This window comes from Pristiophorus japonicus, chromosome 4 (genome assembly GCF_044704955.1).
Source record: "Pristiophorus japonicus isolate sPriJap1 chromosome 4, sPriJap1.hap1, whole genome shotgun sequence".
NCBI lineage: Eukaryota > Metazoa > Chordata > Chondrichthyes > Pristiophoridae > Pristiophorus > Pristiophorus japonicus.
Window position 1 is genome coordinate 85,343,863 of NC_091980.1, and position 15,615 is coordinate 85,359,477.

Here is a 15,615-nt window from a genome sequence, read left to right on the forward strand (position 1 = left end):
TAAATCCTCGCCACCACAAAGACTGACCAATTCTACCTCAACTCATCTCCATGCCTTTGTCACCTCCAGACTCACCCATTCTAGTGCTCTCCTGTCCAGCCTCACATCCTTCACAAACATCAGCTCATCCAAAACTCAGCTACAGAAGCTCTGGAATTCTCTCCCTAAACTTCTCCACCCTGCTCCCCTCCTGTATCATCGCCCACGCACACCCATCACCCCTGCTCATTGACCTACATTAGGTTCCATCGTCCAACGTTTCCCATTTAAAATTCTCATCCCTGTATTCAAAGCTCTTCACAACCTCACCCCTCGCTATCTCTGTAACCTCCTCCAGCCCGACAATCCTCCGAGAACTCTGTGCATCTCCCACTCCCTACATCCATCACTGACAACCGTGCTTTCAGCCATCTAGGTCCCAAGCTCTCTAAATCCCTCCCTAAACCTTGCCTCCTCTCTCTACTTCCTGAAGACTCTTCTTTAAACCTACCTCTTTGGCCAAGCTTTTAGTCACCCATTCTTCTTTGGCTTGGTGACAATTTTTGTCTAATTACGCTTTTGTAAAGTGATCTGGAAACTTTTCTAAATGAAAGACATACTTCTGCAAGTTGCTGTTGTACAGAAAAAAACAAACCAGTCAAGTAATGCCAACATGTTTTAGTGTACAATGCATTATGATCCAAATCATTTGACATAGTCCACACTGGTGTTCGATGTCTCTGTATCACTAGGTTGATTCCGGAGATGAGGGGGTTGACTAATGAGGATAAGTTGAGCCTATACATATTGGCGTTCAGAAGAATAAGATAAGAGGGGGCTCGACAAGGTGGATGCAAGAGGATACTTCCACTCATAGGGGAAACTAAAACTAGGGGACATAGTCTTAGAATAAGGGGCAGCCCATTTAAAACTGAGATGAGGAAAAATTTCTTCTCTCAGAGGATTGTAAATCTGTGGAATTCTTTGCCCCAGAGAGGCTGGGTCAGAGATTATAGTTAAGGCAGAGATAAGACAGATTTTTGAGCGATAAAGGAGTAAAGGGTTATGGAGAGCAGGCAGGGAAGTGGAGCTGAGTCCATGATCAGATCAGCCATGATCTTATTGAATGACGGAGCAGGCTCGAAGGGCCAAATGGGCTACTCCTGCTCCTATTTCTTATGTTCTTATGTATGCTGTAAGCTTGCAATTTAGATTTTTGTAAATACTGACTTATTATAAATTGCCTTGGACTTATCAGCAACAAAGCCCCAGCTGAACTGTTATCAGCATCACAAGTAGGGCACATCCCACAAATCTCTTTAGAACATACATTAAAGATGAATCTAGTAAGAGATTTTAGTAAGAAATGGGTTTATGGGTACACTGTATTACTTTATGGTTTGGTTCCAGTGGAACTGGAAGCAATGGGCGGGTTAAATAGACTGGTGTGTTTGACAATCTTAAAGAATGCAAAGGCATTCCATTTTTCTGTTTTTAAAAGGAGTATGAAGTGGAAAATGGAATAAGCGGGCACTTGAAATTACAACAAAATTTATCACAACTGCAAGATTTCAGAATTGTGTTTGACGTAACTTTGAGCTTCCTATCTATCTGCACTGAAACATTCCTATCAGTTCTTTAAAATTCAGCTCAGGAAGACCCATACTTGAGGCCAATATAGTCATAATTCCTTTGCAAGCAGTTACCTAAACACAATATATTGCATTTGCCTTGTTTAAAAGACAAACTGAAATGGCAATATTTGTATGTGGATGAAAATGTACCATGTGTGTGATAAAATCCTTTTATGGATTATTGTAACCAGATATGTATCTGTGCAATTGTGACAATTATTCAAATGACTATACATCTACAATGACCTACTCATCTGGGTTTCTGCCAGTGTTGGAATAGGGATTCTCCCTCATGGCTCTTGTTTTCGGATCATAGTATGCTGAATTTGGATCCAAGTTTCTGAGGTACTGAGAAACACAAAAAAAACATTTTACATAATGAGAAGCACACAAACAAAAGGCTGCTTTACTTAAATGTAATTTTTTGTATTTAAAATATAATCTGCACAACTGAAGTGAACAGTAAACAAAATCATGATCTCCAACGCTAGGATTCAGATTTTATTCTTCAGGGTATCCTGTTATTTTTTTTATTTTGTTGAACCAATTATTCCTCACAGTGGCTGAATTGATTATTTTTTAAATAGCAATGGTGATCCAACATAGACCTTCTAAAAACATATTTCTATATGGTGAATTTAGGAAGCTTGGTGACAATTTCAAAGCTCACCATCACCATCCACTAAACACTATTTTCTTGAGCTGTCCAGATTCTTCACTTGATGAGTACATTTTGTTGTGTGATAATGAGCTAGACAGACCAAGGAAGTTCTCATGTTCAATTGGGCCAGAATTGTGCTGAGATAGCTGCTCTTGTCTTGAGTGGAAATAGGGGCACAACTGGACAGAGTGTCTCTGCACTTGAGAGGGGATGCAAAGTGAAGAAAGAAAAAAGCCACTTTTCCGATTCTCTGCTATAATTATGGGTGCGGCGGATCGGACTCTGCTGTGAACTCTCAGTCCAATAGTTTAAACCACTCCTACACAGGTTCATACTTCAAAAATAACCACTTGACTGAGGGTACCGGAAGACAGCCAGCATCTGTAGAACCACACCCCACAATGAATCGCCACAGAGCTGTCTTTTTAGTTTACAAAATGGAAAATTTGTCATGTAACATATTTAGACATGTTTTCCATATATAAACAGGAAATGCAAAAAATTGAAATAAAAATCTTAAGCAGTATTACTTGCAGAACAAAATAAAATTGTAGTCTTGCTGCTGCTAATGAAACTAACTACGGCTTTAAGACAATTTTACTGAATGATTTGGGATTTTTTTGCTTTAAATAGTGCATAATACTCTGGAGTATTACTGGAATGCAATTCACCCTGGGAAACTTGTGATAATCTCGTAACGGCAAGCTGAAAAACACCACTTTTGCAGGAGCCACATTGCAAGCCCACTCTACTGGCTGTGTGATGCAAAGAAACAAAAACGTGGGCCAGAAAAATAAAATTAAAACTAAGAACATGTGGCAGGGTATATAAACACTTTCAAATCTGGTGCATAATCAAATTAATAGCTATCATGCTAACAGGACATCATCTTCAAGTTCTGAATATTTCTAAGTCTGCATCCAGGAGAAATAAACATGTTGCAGCAATATTACTTGAAGCCCTATCACCTATAGTAAATGTTGAACAGCAGTAAGGGCTAGATAAAGGTCAGAAAATATTGTGTTTAAATCTAAACGCTAGTGTTATATCCATACTTTTGCAATGTCCTCACGAATGCGAAGATTTCTGACTGTAATTCTTCTCTTGGAGTCGAAGTTCTGTCCAGGCATATCAATGTCATCAGCATACTTATCTTCGTCCTCATCTTCACTGTTGTCTTTCTCCTGAAACAATGACAATTACAAAGCTCAATGAAATGCTATATCTACATTGGAAAAACAAAATACCGACCATTTCAGTAGAGTTAACCAGTAGAGCAGCGACCAGAGACGGAGCAGCGGCGGCCTATAAAGGCCCAGCAGCAGTCCGGGGTCGGCGGCAGAGGGGGAGCAGCTAGCTGCAACAAGGTCAAATGTAAGAAAGAAGTAAAAAGTAATTGAGGGTGACATCACAGCCAAGAAGGTAAGTGATTGGCTGGTTGAGTGGTGAGTAATTTTATTTTTCTTCATCTTTTTTCTTGTTCTTAGCAGTAAGAAACCTTTGGCATTGTTGCCAAATTAAATAATTTAAGGATTAAGTCATGACAGGAGAGCCCAGACCCGTGTCAGGCTCCTCCTGTGCTATGTGGGAATTCAGGGACGCTTCCAGTGTCCCTGACAACTACATGTGCAGGAAGTGTATCCAACTGCAGCTCCTGACAGACCGCACTGCGGCACTGGAGCTGCGCATTGATTCAACCTGGAGCATCCGCAATGCTGAGGATGTCATGAATAGCATGTTTAGTGAGTTGGTCACACTGTAGGTAAAGGTTACACAGGCAGATAGGGAATGGGTGACCATCAGGAAGAGCAGTGGAAGGAAGATAGTGCAGGGGTCCCTTGCAGGCATCTCCCTCCAAAACATATACACCACCTTGGATATTGTTGGGGGAGATGACTCATTGGGGAAGGCAGCAGCAGCCAAGTCCATGGCACCAGGGATGGCTCTGCTGCACGGGAGGGCAGGAAAAAGAGTGGGAGAGCTATAGTGATAGGGGATTCTATTGTAAGGGGAATAGATAGGCTTTTCTGCGGCTGCAAACGAGACTCCAGAATGGTATGTTGCCTCCCTGGTGCAAGGGTCAAGGATGTCTTGGAGCGGCTGCAGCGCATTCTGGAGAGGGGGAGGGTGAACAGTCAGCTGTCGTGGTACATATAGGTAAAAAACGGGATGAGGTCCTACAAGCTGAATTTAGGTAGCTAGGAGTTAAATTAAAAAGTACGACCTCAAAGGGAGTAATCTCAGGATTGCTACCAGTGCCACATGCTAGTCAGAGTTGGAATTGTAGGATAGCTCAGCTAAATACGTGGCTTGAAGAATGGTGCAAGGGGGAGGGATTCAAATTCCTGGGACATTGGAACCGGTTCTGGGGGAGGTGGGACCCGTACAAACCGGACGGTCTGCATCTGGGCAGGACCGGAACTGATGTCCTTGGCAGAGTGTTTGCTAGTGCTATTGGGGAGGGTTTAAATTAAAAAGGCAAGGGGATGGGAATCTAGGCAGAGAGGCAGAGGGAAGTAAAAAGGGGGCAGAAGCAAAAAGGTAGGAAGGAGAAAAGCAAGAGTGAAGGGCAGCGAAATCAAGGGCAAAAATCAAAAAGGGCCACATTACAACATAATTCTAAAAAGACAAAGAGTGGTAAAAAAAACAAGCCTGAAGGCTGAGTCTCAATGCCTGGAGTATTTGTAATAAGGTGGATGAATTGACTGCGCAGATAGCTGTTATGTAGTAATTGGGATAACGGAGACATGGCTCCAAGGTAACCAAGGCTGGGAACTCAACATCCCGGGGTATTCAATATTCAGGAAGGAAAAGGAGGTGGGTAGCGTTACTGATTAAAGAGATTAACGCAATAGTAAGGAAGGACATGAGCGTGGATGATGTGGAATCTACATGGGTAGAGCTGCGAAATACCAAAGGGCAGAAAACATTAGTGGGAGTTGTGTACAGACCACCCAAATAGTGGTCGGGAGGTTAGAGATGGCATCAAACAGGAAATTAAGGATGCGTGCAATAAGGGTACAGCAGTTATCATGGGTGACTTTAATCTGCATATTGATTGGGCTAACCAAACTGGTAGCAATACTGTGGAGGAGGATTTCCTGGAGTGTATAAGGGATGGTTTTCTGGACCAATATATCGAGGAACCAACTAGACAACAAGCCACCCTAGACTGGGTCTTGTCTAACGAGAGGGGATTAATTAGCAATCTGGTCGTGTGGGGTCCCTTGGGGAAGAGTGACCATAATATGGTAGAATTCTTCATTAAGATGGAGAGTGACAATTCAGAGACTAGGGTCCTGAACGTAAAGAAAGGAAACTTCGACCGTATGAGACGTGAATTGGCTAGGATAGACTGGATAATGATACTTAAAGGGTTGACAGTGGATAGGCAATGGCAGACATTTATAGATTACATGGATGAACTTCAACAATTGTACATCCCTGTGTGGCATAAGAATAAAAAAGGGAAGGTGGCTCAACTGTGGCTAACAAGGGAAACTAGGGGAAGTGTTAAATCCAAGGAAGAGGCATATAAATTGGCCAGAAAAAGCAGCAAATCTGAGGACTGAGAGAAATTTAGAATTCAGCAGAGGAGGACAAAGGGTTTAATTAGGAGGGGGAAAGTAGAGTATGAGAGTAAGCTTGCCAGGAACATAAAAACTGACTGCAAAAGCTTCTATAGATATGTGAAGACTAATGTAGGTCCCTTGCAGTCAGAATCAGGGGAATCATAATGGGGAACAAGGAAATGGCAGACCAATTGAACAAATACTTTGGTTCAGTCTTCACTAAGGAAGACATGAATAACCTCCCGAAAATACTAGGGGACCGAGGGTCTAGTGAGAAGGGGGAACTGAGGGAAATCCTTGTTAGTCAGGAAATGGTTTTAGGGAAATTGAAGGGAATGAAGGCCGATAAATCCCCAGGGTCTGATAATCTGCATCCTAGAGTACTTAAGGAAGTGTCCGTAGAAATAGTGGATGCATTGGTAGTCATTTTCCAACATTCTATAGACTCTGGTTCAGTTCCTATGGATTTGAGGGTAGCTAATGTAATTCCACTTTTTAAAAAAGGAGGGAGCGAGAAAAAGGGAATTATAGACCGGTTAGTCTGACACGGTAGTGGGGAAAATGTTGGCATCAATTATTAAAGATGTAATAGCAGCGCATTTGGAAAGCAGTGACAGGATCGGTCCAAGTCAGCATGGATTTATGAAAGGGAAATCATGCTTGACAAATCTTCAATAATTTTTTGAGGATGTAACTAGTAGAGTGGATAAGGGAGAACCAGTGGATGTGGTGTATTTCGACTTTCAAAAGGCTTTTGAAAGGTCCCACACAAGAGATTAGTGTACAAAATTAAGGCACATGGTATTCGGGATAATGTATTGACGTGGATAGAGAACTGGTTGGCAGACAGGAAGCAAAGAGTGGGAATAAACGGGTCCTTTTCAGAATGGCAGGCAGTGACTAGTGGGGTGCCGCAAGGTTCAGTGCTGGGACCCCAGCTATTTACAATATACATTAATGATTTAGATTAAGGAATTAAATGTAATATCTCCAAGTTTGCAGATGACACCAAGCTGGGTGGCAGTGTGAGCTGCGAGGAGGACGCTAGGAGGCTGCAGGGGGACTTGGACAGGTTAGGTGAATGGGCAGATACATGGCAGATGCAGTATAATGTGGATAAGTGTGAGGTTATCCGCTTTGGTTGCAAAAACAGGAAGACAGATTATTATCTGAATGATTACAGATTAGTAAAAGGGGAGGTGCAACGAGACTTGGGTGTCATGGTACATCAGTCATTGAAGGTACGCATGCAGGTACAACAGGCAGTAAAGGCGGCAAATGGCATGCTGGCCTTCACAGCGAGGGGATTTGAGTACAGGGGCAGGGAGGTCTTATTGCAGTTATACAGAGCCTTGGTGAGACCACATCTTGAGTATTGTGTGCAGTTTTGGTCTCCTAATCTGAGGAAGGACATTCTTGCTATTGAGGGAGTGCAGCGAAGGTTCACCAGACTGATTCCCAGGATGGCGGGACTGACATATCAAGAAAGATTGGATCAACTGGGCTTGTATTCACTGGAGTTCAGAAGAATGAGAGGGGATCTCATAGAAACATTTAAAATTCTGACGGGTTTAGACAGGTTCGATGCAGGAAGAATGTTCCCGATGTTGGGGAAGTCCAGAAACAGGGTTCACAGTCTAAGGATAAGGGGTAAGCCATTTAAGACCGAGATGAGGAGAAACTTCTTCACTCAGAGAACTGCGAACCTGTGGAATTCTCTACCACAGAAAGTTGTTGAGGCCAGTTCGTTAGACATATTCAAAAGGGAGTTAGATGTGGCCGTTACAGCAAAAGGGATCAAGGGGTATGGAGAGAAAGCGGGAATGGGGTACTGAAGTTGCATGTTCAGTCATGATCATATTGAATGGTGGTGCAGGCTCAAAGGGCCGAATGGCCTACTCCTGCACCTACTTTCTATGTTTCTACGTTTCTATATTATTTATGCCAAAAGCTTTATTTACATCAGGAATGTTTTAACAACTCGTGTGAAGAGTAAAACACCCCCTTTAGCCAATCATTGATATTATAAATCATGTAGAGAGAACGAATCTGTCCTTGAACAAGCGTATTAATTAATTCAGCAATTAAATGAGCTGGGGTTGTTGTCCTTAGAGCAGAGAAGATTAAGAGGAGATTTGATAGAGGTGTTCCAAATCAGGGTAGAGAAACTGTTCCCATTGGCAGAAGGGTTGAAAACCAGAGGATACAGATTTAAGGTGATTGGCAAAAGAACCAAAGGCAACGCAAGAAAAAGATTTCTTTACGCAGCGAATAGTGAAGATCTGGAATACATAGCCTAAAAGGGTGGTGGAGGCAGAATCAATGATATGTTTCAAAATGGAGTTGGATAAGTATCTGAAGGAAAAGAATTTGCAGGGCTACGGGGAAAGGGCCGGTGAGTGGGAATAGCTGAGAATCGGCACGGACTTGACAGGCCGAATGGCTGCCTTCTGTGCTATAGCCATTCTATGATTCTATGTAACCATACTTCCCTGATGGTTCCATGAGTAAATGTGAGATACTGGGACTTGGACTAGGAAGATCTCAAGTTCAATCAATGGTCCAACTCAGCTGGGGGCAGAATTTGAAGTGCTGTAATTGGGTTGGATGGATGGAGAACACAGCTCCTCCTGTCTGTCAGATGAAGTCTGCATTGGGGTATAACTGTGATCACCATCATAGTTGGATAGCCCTCTATAGTGTCTGGGCTCCTTTCGGGAAAAATAAAGAATGCCTGCTAGCATCTGTGGAACTATAAGTTGATTGAAGAAAATGGGGGGGGGGGAAGAAATTACATCAAATATGAATTCCAAACAGAAACGCTTCATAGACTTCCTCTAAATGGAATTGGAACGATTTATCAGTGATGAGGAAAGCTCTCCATTTAATTAAAACACATACTGCTGAATTATGGTCCTCTTCTCCCCACTGACATCTTGAAGAGTTCTGCAGTGATAAAAAAAAGATAGATGAACTATGCAACATAATTACACAAAAAGTAGAACAATAATTATAGATTTATATCCGTTCTGTGCAGCAGTCTTAGCTTTCAGACATCGACCGTAATAAATTTCCTGTTTATTTGAGGGTCTATAACAAGTTGGATCCTAAACTGGCTCAGAGGCAGAAAGCAAAGGGTAGTGGTTGATGGATATTTTTGTGACTGAAAGGATGTTTCCAGGGGGTTCTGCAAGGCTCAGTGCTAGGTCCCTTGCTTTTTGTGGTATACATCAATGATCTAGACTTGAATATAGGGGGTATGATTAAGAAGTTTGCAGATGATACAAAAATAGGCTGTGTGGTTGATAATGAAGAAAGCTGCGGACTGCAGGAAGATATCAATCAACTGGTCAGAACAGTGGCATATGGAAATTAATCCAGAGAAGTGCGAGGTAATGCATTTGGGGAGGGCCAACAAAGAAAGGGAATACACATTAAATGGTAGGACATTGAGAAGTGTTGTGGAACAAAGGGATCTGGGTGTGCATGTCCACAGATCCCTGAAGGTAGCAGGCCAGGTGGATAAGGTGGTTAAAAAGGCATACGGAATGCTTGCCTTTATTAGCCGAGGCACAGAATATAAGAGCAGGTGGGTTGTGCTCGAACTATATAAAACACTGGTTAGGCCACAGCTGAAGTACTGTGTGCAGTTCTAGTCACCGCATTACAGGAAGGACATGATTGCACTGGAGAGGGTACAGAGGAGATTTACGAGGATGTTGCTGGGAGTGGAGAATCTTAGCTACGAGGACAGATTGGATAGGTTGGGTTTGTTTTCCTTGGAACAGAGGAGGCTGAGGGGAGACCTCATTTAGGTGTATAAAATTATGAGGGGCCTAGATATAGTGGATAGAAAGGGCCTATTTTCCTTAGCAGAGGGGTCAACAACCAGGGGGCATAAATTTAAAGTAATTGGTAGAAGGTTTAGAAGGGATCTGAGGGGAAATTTCTTCACGCAGAGGGTTGTGGGGTCTGGAACTCATTGCCTGAAAGGGTGGTAGAGGCAGAAACCCTCACCACATTTAAAAAGTACTTGGATGTGCACTTGAAGTGCCATAACCTGCAGGGTTACGGACCTAGAGCTGGAAAGTGGGATTAGACTGGATAGTCTCTTGTTGGCTGGCGCGGACACAATGGGCCGAAATGGCCTCCTTACGTGCTGCAAACTTCTATGATTCTATGAAGACTACTCAGTTGTGCTTCACGTTGAAATGTTGCTTTTGTCATTTAATTTTTTTTTTTTTTTTTTAAACTGAAAAATGTTTTCCAGTTGGTCCCAAAGGCACTTTGTCAGTTATAATATTTCCTCTACTGTGCACAAATTAAGTAAACTGTAAAGGATCAGCTTTGTTACTTGGATGTTTTTATTTGGAAATCTATTTCTAATAGAAATAGTTAAAAGTGTTAAGTATTTTCAGAAACTTTGCCTTAACAAGATTAGGAGTTTTAGCTAGATTGGTTTTCTATTTAAGGCTTTCTCTGGGATTTACATTAAAACCAACCAAATGAATAACAGTTCAGAAAATTTGAAAATACATTTGGTAAAATAACAAAATAATGTGAAGTAATCTAATTTCTATATGCCTTCAAATTACAAGACTAGAGTCCTGATCAAATAAAACCACTACAAGTGCCCAAAACACTTGTATTCACATTTCTGAACTAGATATGAATATGTATTACATAGAGATAGAAAAACTTACATAAGAACATAAGAAATAGGAGCAGGAGTAGGCCATACGGCCCACTGAACCTGCTTCGCCATTCAATAAGATCATGGCTGATCATCGACCTCAACTCCACTTTCCCGCCCGATCTCCATATCCCTTGATTCCCATAGACTCCAAAAATCTATTTATCTCAGCCTTGAATATATTCAGAGATTCAGTATCTACAGCCCTCTGGGGCAGAAAATTCCAGAGATTCATAACCCTCAGTGAAGAAATTCCCCCTCATCTCTGCCTTAAATGGCCCTCCCCTTATCCGGAGACTGTGACCCCTAGTTCTGGACACTCCAGCCAGGGGAAAATACCTCTCAGCATCTATCCTGTCAATCCCCTTCAGAATCTTGTATGTTCCAATGAGATCACCACTCATTCTTCTAAATTCCAGAGTGTACAAGCCCATTCCACAGAGTCTCTCATCCCAGGAATCAATCTAGTGAACCTCCATGGCAAGTATATCGTTCCTTTGATAAGGAGATCAAAACTGTGCACCGTACTCAAGGCCTTGTACAATTGTAGCAAGACTTCCTTACTTTTATACTCCAACTCCCTTGCAATAAAGAACATGCCATTCACTTTCCTTATTGCTTGCTGTATCTGCATGCTAGCTTTGTGTTTCTTGCACAAGTACACCCAAATCTCTCTGAACACCAACATTTGAAAGTTTCTCACCATTTAAAAAATATTCTGTTTTTCTTTTTTTTCTGCCAGTGAACAACCTCACATTTCCCTATATTATACTCCATCTGCAGAAACCTAATAAGACAACCACATGACAAATCCAGAGAACAAGGATCAAATGTACTATATACGGCTCAATTACCTATATTACCTAAAAATAACCCACTGATCTTTCTTCACTAGTTCTGAATCCTGAAACTATCCGGAAGAAGAATTTTGGAAATAGCTGAATGTTATTCTCACATCACGCCCTTTTAATTACTCGAGATCTCACAAGACACATGGGCTAGACCCTGATCATCACCAAAGGAAGACATTTTTCTACTTGCAGTTATGCAACTTTTGAATGAAGCCAAGATAGTATTCAAAGCCTGGGGAGGTAATCACTAAGTACTACATTATATTCAATTGCTAGGAAATTAGACTCAGATTAACCAGGCCTTGGTGCCAAAAATTCCCTCTTCCATCGAGTAAATGGATACATTTCTGACAAAGTTGGAATGTTTTATTGATCTGAATAATTAATTCAAGCTTTGAGGCAAGTATGGTACATCAGAAACATTCTAGCATTATGTATCTTGATCTTTATAATCACTTTAAGCAGGAACTAAAAGTATATAGTAACTTCCTTGATGAAGAAAGGAAAAACCATCTGATTTCACAGTACTGGGGACACGAGTTTGGAACAGAATAACTGCAGTTTTATGTTCTGATGCTGGGTGCAGCAAGCTGCTTGTTGGCACTGTTATTTCTAAATTAGCAGCCAACAGGCAATTGCTGCCAACTAAGCCACTGAACTTTCCACTGGCCAAACACTCAGCAATCAACTTAATTTTGAGCTTAATCCTACCCTGGTGTGCTAACTCTAAAATATCCTTGAATAGAGTCTTGCCTTTTATGCTTCCCACCTATTGACTTCTTTTGTACCTGGAAACAACTGTAACGTATAGATGTCTCACAAATCTGATCCCAGTAGGTCCGGAGAGTATCGGAAAACTTGGAGAAATTGTATTGGGATCATCTTGGACTATACTTCTATCTGTCCACATCATGCCCAATGTCAGCTGTGGCTCAGTTGGTAGCACTCTTACCTGAGTCAGTAGGTTTTTGGTTCAAGTCCCACTCTAGAGACTGGAGCACAAAATTCAAGGCTGATACTCTGAGGGAGTGTTGCACTTTTTGAGATAACGTTAAACTGAGGTAACGTCTGCTCTTTCAGGTGGATGCAAAAGATCCCATGCCACCATTTTGAAGTTATCCCCGGTGTCCTAGCCAATATTTATCCCTCAATCAACATCACCAAAAACAGATTAACTGGTCATTAACACATTGCTGTTTGTGGGAGCTTGCTGTGTGCAAATTGTCTGCCCATTTCCTACATTACAACAGTGACTACACGTCAAAAAGTACTTCACTGGCTGTCAAGTGCTTTGGGACGTCCTGAGGTTGTGAAAGTCACTATGTGAAATGCAAATCTTTCTTTCTTAATGTATCTCAGAGTTGACACTAAAACAGTAGCAACAAGTAGAAATTTTTAAGGAATCCCAGTTGTGCGAGTCTGAATGGTGAGATAGTGAAGGCATTTCAGCCCAAACTACAAGTTTAAAGTTATCCCTGTAGGGTCCACTGCCCAACCCCCAGTGTGACTTTGTTCTCACTGAGCTCTTTCAACTGCTGAAACTTGATTTCCATCTCTGGATTCCTCGTGAACAAGACATCGTTGCTCCACTAACTACATTGTTTGACTCAGCGGCTGTGGCTCTGCTCTACTTTTCAGTGCTTCAAGTCTTTACGGACGAATTTTTTTGTCAAATTGGTTTCCGATCTCCTGGACTTCTCTGGACATCTAGACTATGTTTCTGCTTTGAACCACACTGGATTATAATGTAAGACTTACCTGCTGCGTCTCCATCTCTGTTGGTAAAAGATTATTTTTTACCTTTTAAACTGCGGCTGTATCTCTGCTAAACTGGTTCTGTTTTTTCAGCTCTGCTTGCTTCTAGCTAGCAGCTGCTGCTGCTGCTTCACTTGCTGTCCAGTGACTCGTTCTACCAGTTTTCAACTTCGCTGGTTGCTGGCTTGGGGTTTTACTTTTTCTCTGCCAGTTTGATCTACGGTGACCTTTAACTTGTGTCAATTTCGCCACCATCTTTCTGCACCGCTACCGACTCTCATTCCTAAGGCATCAACCTCCATCCTTGAACCCTCTATACTTCAAATAGCTTCTGCACTTCACTGACCTGCTTTGGATAGCGGTTTGTCGATGCTCCGTGCCGGCCCTATCTACTTATGCTGGCTTTCTCCTTCGATGGGACCGCTGACTTTGACCCTGGTCTCCCTACTATTGTCTCCAACCTATTCCCTGCTACCAGGAAATATGTATCCCATTAATTACTACATTTAAATAGGCCTATGTAACCTGAGCATTTCCTGTGTCCATTCGCATGCGTACTTTGGCTGCCGCTCCGGACCCGAGCTATTTAATACTTTTCCACTTTTCCCACCTCTTCCTTTTCTCTCTATCCCTCCCTGACCATTCTCTCCTGTCGTCATGCCTCCTTTCATCTGTCCTATCTCGGATACTCTGCTCTCACAAATCCCTACCCCAATCCTTCATTACTCTGCGACTTTCCTACTCTCCTGTTCCAGGCTCGACTCCCTCTTAGATAAGCCTACAGCTTCCCTGGGTGCCTCTCTTGGCATGCAACCAAGGGCCCATCGAGGCACTCGTCGCTGCCTCCTTATGAGCAGCAACCCCAACTGTCCCATCCTACTCTCTTGCCGACCTTCCCGCCCAGCGTGCCCACTGGGGTCTAATCTTGCCAATCTCCTGCCCATCCAACTTATCCTCCCCAGCGCTGACCTGTGGATGCAAGCAGTGGGGCAGCCATCACCGATCCTCTCCGCATCTCGCACCAGAATGTCCATAAGCTTGCGGATAAGGCCCTTGCCATCCAGGAGCTTATCGTGTATGATTGCATTAACATCACGGCCCTGATGGAAACTTGGCTGAGGGGTGATGACACCTTACCCTTAATGAAGCCTCCCCACCTGGCTATACATTCCACCACTTGCCTCGCTCAGACCGCCGTGGTGGCTGTGTGGCTCTCATCAGCAAATCACATCTTGGTCTGGCCCCTACTCCTCTGGCACTCTCTCCTCCTGTGAGCATCTCACCTTATTCCACACCTCTCACCTCTCATTTAACATTCTCGTTCTCTACTGCCCACCCAAGTACCATAAAAATGTTATTACCGAGATATCTTCACTGCTTTCCTCCCTCAGCACCGAACGACTTCTCATCCACGGTGATTTCAATCTCCATCTCAATTCATCATGCTCTCTCGCCTGAGTTCATTAGCCTCCTATCCTCCCTTAATTTCTCCCTCCATGTAAACTCCCCAACCCATATTCACGGCCACCCCCTCGACCTTGCCATCTCTCGTGACCGCGCTACTCCGATTTCCTGACCACTTCCTTGTATCGCTGTCCATCCACATCCCCCTTCCAACTCCCACCCTACTTTCTTCTGTGTCCGCCCCGGAAAAAACTCTCTCCCAACTGCATTTGTGAACTCCCAACTGTTCAGCCTTTGGCCCTCCATTCACCATGACATTTCTGCAGCTAACCATCTGCTAAACAACACCCTCACCACCACTTTTGATGTCCTTGTCCCTATTAAAACAATTACTCTCTCTCACCCTGGCTGTTCCCCCTGGTACTGCCATCATCTTCGCTCCCTTAACTCCAAGGGACGCAGACTTGAACAGATATGGTGGACAACTGGTTTAGCCATTCACCACCAGAAATGTCTGGACCACGTAAAGCATTATTGGGTCCTGTTCTATTCTAGAACGCAAAGATAAACCCCGGCTTCTATTCTCCACTGCTAATCGTTTTCTTAAATCCCTCTCCTTTGTCTCCTCCACTCTCACCTCCTACAACAAGTGTGAGGAGCTCAAGGACTTCTTTGTCTCAAAGATTGAGACCATCCGTTCAGCTGCCTCTGCCACCTCAAAGTCCTTGAACATGTTGTCACCTCCCAAATCCATGCCCATCTTTCCCGCAGCTCCATGTTTGAATCCCTCCAATCAGATTTCCGCCCCTGCCACATTAACGAAACAGCTCTCTTCAAAGTCACAAATGACATACTTTGTGACTGTAACAAAGGCAAACTATCCCTCCTCGTCCTTCTTGAATTATCTGCAGCCTTTGACATGGTTGACCACTCCATCCTTCTCCAACGCCTCTCCACCGCCATCCAGCTGGGTGGGACTGCAGAGCCTGGTTCCATTTTTAACCATCTAATCATAGCCAGAGAATCACTTGCGATAGCTTCTCTTCCTACTCCCGCATCGTTATCT

General features: G+C 43.0%; 1 protein-coding gene across 4 annotated transcripts in view; it reads right to left on the minus strand.

Moving 5' to 3' along the window:
- slu7 (SLU7 homolog, splicing factor) overlaps window positions 1-15,615 on the minus strand; it is a 66,581-nt gene that overhangs the window by 15,589 nt on the left and 35,377 nt on the right. For all 4 annotated transcript variants that reach the window (XM_070878400.1, XM_070878399.1, XM_070878398.1 and 1 more), the window contains 3 exons: window positions 8,748-8,792; window positions 3,330-3,458; window positions 1,864-1,961 (listed from right to left, as the gene is read on the minus strand). In XM_070878400.1, the coding sequence (XP_070734501.1) occupies window positions 1,864-1,961; window positions 3,330-3,458; window positions 8,748-8,792 (272 nt within the window). The remainder of the gene's footprint in view (window positions 1-1,863; window positions 1,962-3,329; window positions 3,459-8,747; window positions 8,793-15,615) is intronic.